Source organism: Leucopleurus acutus (genome assembly GCF_964270905.1).
Source record: "Leucopleurus acutus genome assembly, chromosome: 7".
Lineage (NCBI taxonomy): Eukaryota > Metazoa > Chordata > Mammalia > Artiodactyla > Delphinidae > Leucopleurus > Leucopleurus acutus.
This window is the reverse complement of record NC_139150.1, coordinates 35,362,155-35,371,851: the sequence shown is the minus strand read 5'-3', so window position 1 is coordinate 35,371,851 and position 9,697 is coordinate 35,362,155. Positions and strand designations below refer to the sequence as shown.

The 9,697-nt window shown below is 56.0% G+C and overlaps 1 protein-coding gene across 1 annotated transcript; it reads left to right on the top strand.

Moving 5' to 3' along the window:
• Positions 1-319: 319 nt before the first annotated feature.
• On the top strand, positions 320-9,661 carry GRHPR (glyoxylate and hydroxypyruvate reductase). Its single transcript, XM_082843026.1, has 9 exons — positions 320-442; positions 2,165-2,295; positions 2,696-2,768; positions 3,321-3,437; positions 4,532-4,620; positions 5,727-5,831; positions 6,605-6,740; positions 8,019-8,149; positions 9,323-9,661. The coding sequence occupies exons 1-9, from the start codon at positions 360-362 to the stop codon at positions 9,442-9,444; spliced, it is 987 nt and encodes a 328-aa protein (XP_082699152.1). The 5' UTR covers positions 320-359; the 3' UTR covers positions 9,445-9,661.
• Positions 9,662-9,697: the final 36 nt, after the last annotated feature.

Sequence of the window (9,697 nt, the reverse complement as noted above, 5' to 3'; positions counted from 1 at the left end):
GCTCTGGGGCAGTGTGTACTCAGAGGTAGCAGGCCAAGGATACGAGCCTGGCACCAGCCCCAGAACCAGTCTCAGTTTCATTAAGGCTTGATCTCTCACACACACACACACACACACACACACACACAGGCACAAGGCGTACACGCGGAGCCCCAGTTACCCCCACACAGACACACCGTCAGTGCCACTCGCTCACTGCACAGCTGCAACCCCACACGCCCCCACTCTGCCCCCGCCCCCGGCGCCAGCCCGCACCCTCGCCCCTCCTACTCCAGGCCCGGCCCTCTCGAGGACCCGCCCCCTTCCCAGACTGCTTCCGCCCGCGGGGTCCGGCTCAGTATCCGGCGGCGGGAAGGTGAATGAGGCCTGTGCGACTTATGAAGGTGTTTGTGACGCGCAGGATCCCCACCGAGGGCAGCGCCGCGCTCGCCCGGGCCGCAGAGTAAGAGCCCCGCGTCCCTGCACCGCTCCGCGCGCCGAGTCCCCGCCCTCCGGGCGCGAGTTCTGCGGGTGGCGTCGCGGGAAGGGGCTGCAGAGCCCCAGGCGCCGCTCCGGGACCTCGGGCACCCAGTACGCTGGCTGACTCAGCGTCTCCGGGCAGGTCGGGGTAGGCCTCCCGAGGCCCAGTTAGTTATTTTTGGTGGGGTGGATGGCGCGGTCCGTGGTGTCAGATCCGGGATCCTGCGCTTGGGCCTTGGCCGAACTTTCCAACCTGTGCCTGGCCAGGACGGTCTTGGAGTTTGGGGAAGCTTAGAGAAAGTTCTCTGGGGCCCAGCTTTCTCCAGGCCCGTTGCAGTGACGCTGGGACCCGCAGCTCCCCTGGCCCTTGCAGTGTGGGTGGGGGAAAGGGCTGGAGCCCTCCCCAGCCATGGCCCTGGGGAGAGGGAAGACGGCCCATGACACAAGGGACAGGCTGTTAATCTTTTACCCTCTGTGGTCACTTGGCCAGGTCAGGGACCTTAGCAGTCACTGGATTACCTGGTCCCTTTGGACAGTTGGCAGGGGGCCTCTGGTAGCATTTCTTAAATTGAACCCTGCAGGTCAGCCTTGCCAGGTGCTTCATATACGTAAACTCTTAATCCTTCAGTACTGTGAAGTCGGTACAGTAATTCCCACTTTACAGAGAAAACTGGGTCAGGTTAAGTACCTTCCCCAATGACTGTGTGTGGCACAGCTGGGATGTGAACTTTGCTGCTCTGTCAGCTGCAGTCTGAGCCCTGCATTATGCAGGTTTGCACTGCCCATATCAGGCAGGGAGAAGGTGGAACCCAGCCTCAGAGACCAGTGCAAGGGGAAAATGAGATTTGTTCATTTCATTCAATGCAATAAAACCTTTGCTGAGGACTTGCCATGTACCAAGCATTGAGGGGGGAAGAGGGGAGGGCAAAAACAACAAGGGCACTAGTGGCAGCAGCTCACACTGCTATAGCGCTGTGCCACCATCAAAGGAGGGTGAAAGGAAGCCTGTGCCTGGGGCTTAGGCGTGGAGGTGCCGCAGCGGGGAATTCTGGGAAGTGCCAGCAGCTCTGTGTCTTGCGCACGTAGATGCTCCGTACGTGTTGGCTGCACAGAATTAAATGTCAAGGGCTGGGAGGTTGGGTAGCACCACGGGGAAACATGCCCCGTGCCCACCAGCCACCATGGAAGTGCCCCCTGAAACTCTTCCATGTTGAACTGCTTTGATCTTGTCCAAGTACAAAGTCAAGAACAAGAGTTTTTCATTTCATGGACTCATAGGAGAAGATGTGCAACTGGACAGGGAAATCAAGCCCCATCTGATTTCCCCCCACTGGCCTTCCCAACAATAGGCAGCCCAGGCCCGGGAGCTCACTACCTGTGAGGCCTCCTGTAGGGGTAAGAAAGCGCTTCCTTGTGTTGAGCTGAGAGCCGTCCCCGTGACTTTCTCCTTTCACTTTAGGCCCCTTTCAGTCCTTGTCAGAGAGCTGTGGTCTGTGACAGCCCTTCACCCTCAGGACAGTTCTGAGGCCACCCACGCCTGACCTTGACTCGCCTCAGCCAGCCCCAGGCAGCTTGAGGCCAGAGCAAGCAGAAGACAATGTTTCCCATTCTTGAGAGGGGTCTGCAGGGGGCTGGAGGGGCTTTGGGGGCCTGGGGACACCTGCGGGGCTCCCGCACTTCTGAGCGGTCTTTCCTTTGCCTTCAGCTGTGAGGTGGAGCAGTGGGATTCCGATGAGCCCATCCCCAGCAAGGACCTGGAACGGGGCGTGGCCGGGGCCCATGGCCTGCTCTGCCTCCTCTCTGACCGCATAGACAAGAAGCTCCTGGATGCCGCAGGTGTGTGCACTGGGCAGGCCCGGGGAGGGTTCCCAGGGTGTCTTGGCCCTGGTGGACATATCAGCCTGCTGCTGCTGGTTCCCGAGCAGGTCTTCAGTGACCGCTCTGAGCTCTGAGGGCATTCACTGCAGACCTGGGCCAGAGGGAGCAGTTGTGTGCAGTTCCATATGGCACACACTTTGCCCCTTTCTCCTGGTGGTGAGTCCCCAGAGGGAGGCCTTAGGAGGGCAAAGACCATGGTGTGGAGGAGAGCCAGGGCCTGGGGCCCTCGTCCAGCTCTGCTCAGCCTTGCTTTATGACCTTGAGCAGGGCCCTGCCTTTTCTGGACCTGTCTGTAGTGTGTAGGAGGGCCTTGAATCCCATGAGGAAAGATACAAACAATGCTTTTTCTCTCCAACAGGAGCCAATCTCAAAGTCATCAGCACAATGTCCGTGGGTGTCGACCACTTGGCTTTGGATGAAATCAAGAAGCGGTAAATGCAGCTTGGGCTCTGGAAGCAGGGCCTGGAGTGAGGGGTGACTACCAGAGAGGGAAAAAGAGGAGCTGAGTATTTTTTTCTTCATATTCTTTGACCATTCAGTGAAAACGTAAGGTAGCTGATGATAAAATCTGCTCATGTGTGCACACATCAGTTAAGGTAAGGCCGAGCAGTCAGAAGCAGTGGGTAACAATGTCCAGGTGACACCCTTTCACATTCATTCTTTTTTTTGACCCCCACAACAACCCCTTCAAGTAGAAAAGGCAAGTATTATTATTTCCCTCTTTAGATGAGGAAGTTCAGAAAAGTTAAGTAGTTACTGGCTCCAGACTTTGGACCCCGATCTTCCATCTTATATCCTTCTCAAAATGGGAGATAATCAAGATGGGAATGAGGGCTGGCCATTCCTGAGTGCTCACTTACAGCTCTGAGCTTCCTGACAGGCAGCGCAAAGAGGGAACAAAGCTGTATCACGGCAATGTCCCAGCAGTAGAAATTGGTGAAGGTGCTTGAGGCCAGTGTTACCGCCAAATCTTTGATTCGTAGTGGGATCCGTGTGGGCTACACCCCAGATGTCCTGACAGATGCCACGGCCGAACTCGCCGTCTCCCTGCTGCTCACCACCTGTCGCCGGTTGCCTGAGGCCATCGAGGAGGTGAAGAAGTGAGTGAACACTTGGCAGGGAAGTCGACTCTGCTCAGCAGCTAGTACTTGAGCACCCAGTGTCACCCTGGACCAGAGGTGATCCTGTCCCCGGCTGTGCCCCAACTAATGAGGGGGGACAGACTCAGGCACAATACTAAAATGCACAGCAGAGCTGAAATAAACAGGGTGTGAAGGGAAATTGTGGGGGAGGAGCGTGGATCAGGGAAGGCTGCGTGGAAGTGGTAGCCGGTGGGCGTCCTCCTGAGCCCTTAGAGGGCCCTGTGCACCATCATGTGGGAATCCAAAAGGCTCTGGAAACTGAAGGTTGTTTCATTTCGCTGCACATACACCAGTGTGCTTGATACGGGTGCCACCCAGATGCTGTTGAGGGCGTTATGTAGAATACAGCATATGTACCTTAACACCTTCCTAAAATCTGAAAATTTAAAAATTCTGGCCTGAGGGTTTCAGATCAGAGATGTGGGTCTGTACATCCAGAGTTGGGAAAGGTACTCCAGGTGCGGGGACTGGCTTGAGCAAAGGCCAGGAGGTGTGCAGATGCAGGCTCTCAGAGAATGTGTACTGGGAGAGGGGATTTGAGGTGGGGATGTGGCAGGGACAGAGGCTGCATGGGGCTGACTAGACACTCTCACCCTTCTGTCGAGGGAGTTGGTCCCTTCATTGGAGGTGACTCAAGACAGGCTCTATTCCCCTGTCCACCCAAGGCAACAGGGGTGGGCCTGTGGCTTCCCTGGAGCACTGAGAATACTGTTTTTGGAATCCTACATCCTGGGTTTGCAACCTGCTGCTCTTCCCTGGCTGTGTGACCTCACATAGATTGCCCTTTCTTGTCTCAGTTTTCCCGTCTGCAAAATGGGGGGAGAACCTGTAAGGCCCCTTCCAGCCTTCAGACTCTGTGTCCCCAGTGGCTTTAAAGGAAGAGTCAGTCACGCTGCTTATCGGCAACACCCAGTGGCTGTAGGGGTAACGCATGCTCCTCTCAATCCTTGACTGGAGGGCTGGGCCTGTCCCTTGCACCACGGGGTCTGCGTAGCGGCCCTCATCTTTGCCTGAGACCAGAGCCTCTAACCCGTCCCTCTCTCTCCCTGCAGCGGCGGCTGGACCTCGTGGAAGCCCCTGTGGATGTGTGGCTACGGCCTCACACAGAGCACCGTTGGCATCATCGGGCTGGGGCGCATAGGTGAGGCTCCCATCTGCCCAGATTGGCACCCTGGCTCTCACGTCTTGGTTTGAGTCTCTGGCACCCGTGTCCAGATGCTGACAATCCTTTGGAAAGAGTCACCGTACCTGGGTGCAGTAGGGATACCTCTAGCGAGAAGACACAGCATCGTAAAACACAGGCCAAAAAATAAAATAAGGAGTTCCTTCAGAACTCATTAGGTGATAGAAGCAAGTTGTAAGAGCCAGGGTTCTTTATGATTATAGCTGCATACAGGACAGATGAAAGCGATGATGGCTGCAGGGTCGGGACTTTTAGGAGGGGTTTACTGTGGGAGAGCCCATGCTGCCCCAGGCCTGGGTTCTGGAAGGCATCTGACTCCTAAAGCCTTAATTCCCAGCGGACAGAGCTTACCTGTGATTCTGAGGCGGAGCAGAGCTACTTTTCTTCCAGTGGCCCCCAGCGCTGGAGAAGCCTGGCGTAGGCCGGTGGCTCTCTGGCACCCTGCCTGGTGCAGAGGTGAGGGTGAGGACGGGAGGGGTGCATAAATTGTCCGGCCAGCTAGCAGCCCTGCCTCCCACACTAGAGGGCTGCTTGGAAGAAGCCAGCAGCTTTGGGACGTGCTCTGCGTCTGAAAATCCAGCTGCCCAAGCCTGTCCCAGCAGCAGTGTGTGCAAAGGGTCAGGGTCGGGGTGAGTCGGCAGTTGGGCAGCGCCACCAGAAAGTCGGGTGGGGTCTGTGGGTGCACCACCAGAAGCAGAGGGTCCAGAAGGAGGAAGGGGACCGTGTGCTCAGACCTCTGCTGGGCTGCCAGATCCAGTGCTCAGGGAAGGCTAGCAGATGGCCCTCAAGATGGCCAGCACCGTGTGAGGACGGCACAAGTCAGTCACAGCCACACAGGAGCTGTGGTGCTGCCTTCAGATCCCTGAAGGACTATCACACGGACCCCTGAGGGCAGTGTGGGCTGGCAGGGGGCTGGGTACAGTGTGGCAGGAGTGGTTAATGTTGGGAAGGGCCTCCCCACCCCCACCCTTCCCCCAGGGGCTCCCGCTCTCTGGAGCTGCTGGGCGCTGCCCTGCCCTCTGAGGGACTGGGAACAAGCGCTGACTCTGACTCCTTGCCTCCAGGCCAGGCCATTGCTCGGTGTCTGAAACCATTCGGTGTCCAGAGATTGCTTTACACAGGGCGCCAGCCCAGGCCTCAGGAAGCAGAGGAATTCCAGGCAGAGTTTGGTAAGTAAAACCTCGATTTCCACAGGAACCCCACCTGTGCTGGGCTGGATGGTTCTCCGTGTTTGCTGTAACGGCAGCACTTTGGGGCAGGCTGCAGGAGCTCCATGGTGTCTGCGGTGTGCCTTAGGTGTTGTCTGACCTCCCTGCCCCTGCACGCAGAGGCCCATTCAGGGAGCAAAGGGCCTCACCCAGGCCACACAGTGAGTACCCTCAATGCCAGAGGGACTCCAGGTCTCCTGTCTTGCAGGGTCTTTTATCACCATTGTCCATGTACAAACAGAGCAGCAGGGATGGTGACACATATAAGGAATTGCTGGGAACGTTCACGCAGTTTCCTTAATAAACTGGTGAGCGCTTACCCGCCAGCCTTGTGTCCGGGTGGATCCAGATCCCTGGCAGGCGCACAGCGTGTTGAGCGGAGGGCAGGCTGGATTTCCGCCACTCCACCCCCTTGGCACATTGGGCCTTGAAGGTGGTGAAAGCCAGAGTGGTCCAGATCCCATTGTGTGACCTTGAATAAGCTCCTGCCCCTCTCTGGCCTCAGTTTCCCCACCTTTAGAGCAGGGGGCTGGCTGAATGATGTAACACACCAGGATCCCACGAGTGTCTGTTGACTTTGTGTGGTTATTAGCGTTCTCCAGGTAGAGACAAGACCTTCAGGAAGCATCTTGGGAGTTTCCATTATGGGCGGAGGGAGGAATGGTCAAGGTTCCCACCCTCTTGCTGTCCCTAACCTGGGACACAGCACCTGATGGAGCCCTGCCCTCCCCCAGTGTCCACCCAGCAGCTGGCCGCTGAGTCTGATTTCATCGTCGTGGCCTGCTCCTTAACACCTGCAACCAGGGGGCTCTGCAACAAGGACTTCTTCCAGCAGATGAAGAAAACGGCCGTGTTTGTCAACATCAGCAGGTATCCTGGGTCACCAGGCAAGCCTAGAGAGGGGCTGTCCCTGTTGCTGTGACCTGAGGTTTTTCTTCCCCATGGGCTGTCAGTGAGACTCAGGCTGAGCTTACTGCCCTTGATAAACCAATCAACCAGACAACTCAGAAATACAGTAAAGGCCCCAGAGCACGTCCCAGGTGCTCAGAGCAGGGCCTGGCCTGTCTGGTTCCCAGCAGTACCCTTGGCCTTGCTCAGGAAGTGAAGGCACCGTGGCAGCAAGTTACCAGGTAACCCTGTACCTCTAACCACAAAGGGGTGGCCTTAATGTTCTTTACAGCCCTTTGGAGGCCGACCTTCATGGTGCTGAGCCTGGGTCTGTCTGTGTGAGTCAATGACAGCTTGAACCCTCATGCTCCTGGGCAGACAGACCCAAAACCCAGGTTGTCTTGGGTCCTCAAAATGTCCCCAGGGTGCCTTTAGGCCACTGAGCATGTTATGGGGGCAGACCTTCCCTCTCTGCCACTCCAACCCCTTCTTAGCTAGTGCCCTTTGAACCCACTTAGATCAATTTGGAGGCAAAGATGGGCAATGGGAGGGGACTCCAAGGGCTCATCCACCCCAGAGGTGCCTGTAGTTACTGACGTTTAGCTGCAAAGGGGGTGCCTTTGGGGTGGAGTGAACATGCAGGAACACAGGGCTCGCACTGATGCCAACAGTGTCGTTGCTTCCGTCACGTACCCAGTACTTCAGGGCACTGGGTTATTGCTGCACGAGTATCGTTGAGTGCACAATGTGAAGTCTTTAGCAAACCAGATCTCTGCTCCAATGGTTCATTGATGGGAAGGATGTCTGCTCACTTGGATGGATGTAGTTGGGTGTATCCTCAGGTCTCTGCCTGCAGTTGGGCAGGTGCCTGACACTTGCTGCAGTGCTTGTCAGCCGGTGGTCGGGATCCCAACACACATGCAGGCTCTGGGTCCCGTTCATGTAGTGGTGCGTGTAAGTAAGCTTTGATCCTCCTAGCACTCCTGGGAGTTAGGTAGTATTCTCCCTATCATACAGAGGAGGACCCTGAGGCACAGAGAATTTGAGACACTTGCCCAAGGTCACACAGCTCGAAAGTGGCAGGCTGGGGTTCTCTGTATTACTGTACAAACTATAAATAAGTATACTATAAGGTTTACTGCTTTGAAAGTTAGTGCCAAGTGCCAGGTTGATGGGAAAATTCATTCTCTGGGTGGTTCTGCCCTAAAGGTGACCTGGGTAGAGGGAGCTTTGGGGCACCCACATCACTGTCATTCTCAGGGGAGAAGTGGTGGACCAGGACGACCTGTACCAGGCCCTGGCCAGTGGTCAGATTGCAGCTGCTGGACTGGACGTGACAACCCCAGAACCACTGCCTACAAACCACCCTCTCCTGACCCTGAAAAACTGCGGTAAGAACTGCGCTTTACCAGCAACACTTCACCCGGCCCCGGTTCCTTCCCGCCACGGCTTGTGAAGCCGGCTTGCAGTTCTCCCAACACTCGGGTTAAGCACTGTGCCCCCAGAGACACAAGCCACAGCCGCCAGAGGTGGGAGTTGCAGCTCCAAATGCCCTTTCTCAGGCTAAGTTTTAAGTCATACCCTTTTCCCTGTCCCCTAGCCCCCGGGGAGGTAGATGCGTCTGGCATCTCATCCCGTGACACCTTAGTGCAGTGGTTCTCAAACTTTTTTGTTCATCGGTCACCTGGAGGGACGGATCAAACACACGGTGCCCTCCCCCCATGCTTCTGCCTCAGGGATGAGGCCTGAGAATATGCTCCTAATGTCTCCCACACTGCTGCTGCCCCTTGGCCGGGGAGCACTGTGAGAACCACTTACTTAGCATTCCTCTTTAGACTCCTCAGTTACCGTTAACAGTTCTTTGTATTACGGTCCCTCTGTTCAGCTAGCTGACGTGGTTTCTGCCTCCAGACTAATATATAACCGAGTGGAAGGGGCCTCAGGTTGTCTGGGCCAGTCCCTGTCCTTTACTTACATTCTGGAAGGGAAAACCAAAGAGAAGGGCCGTAGCTGCCTTCCCCACAGTGAATGCTCCCATTATTGGAGCCCTTGGAAGCTCTACCATCCCCGCCCCCGTGCCCATCTGAGACGAACATTGGCTGTGATGGCCAGGCTGTTGCCCGGAGCTGGGAAATCTCCCATCCCCCCAAGCCCTGGGCCTTTAGCTCGGTGCCCTGGGTACTGCTTTTGAAAGGTGTGCTTTAGGGACGGGTGACCTCACTTGTTCTGCAGTGGGGCCAGAAGCAGCTGCGCTGTCCAGCCTTTCATCTAGTTATTTCGGGAGATCAGAAGCCCAGGGCGTCACCTAGTTTCACCATCTGATATTTGAAGGGCTGCGTCTAGACAGGCTCCAAGACTCCTTCTGGCCCTGACATTCTTGTGTTCAGGATATGTAATTCTTGTCACCCTTGCGTCTGGGTTTCGGTAGCCCTGGGGAAATAGAGTGCTTAGTGAGAGGAGGGAAGGCAAATCTTTTTATTGGCACATCCTAGCCATGAAAAAAGGGCCCGAGTTAAGGCTCCTGAATCACCCTCCTCATTTCCCTTTCTTCCTCTCCTTTCCAGTGATCCTGCCCCACATTGGCAGTGCCACCCATAGAACCCGAAACACCATGTCCTTGTTGGCAGCTAACAACTTGCTGGCTGGCCTGAGAGGGGAGCCGATGCCCAGTGAACTCAAGCTGTAGCCACACGGGAGACACTGAGGCTAGGAGGCAAACGGCCCCGGGATTCTGTCAGATGCGCCCAGGCTTGATTGGACCCACCGGATGGGAGCCAAAGAAAAAAGTCTGATGTGTACTGATTCTATGGAGGGAAGACTGGTGCTCATGGATGTGCTCCCACTTTTGTGGTTGGAAGCATCTGAGCCCCAAGTGTATAATTCTATTAAATAATTCTCTGAGAGACCACCTGGGCGTGTAACTGGGAGACGCTGAGGAC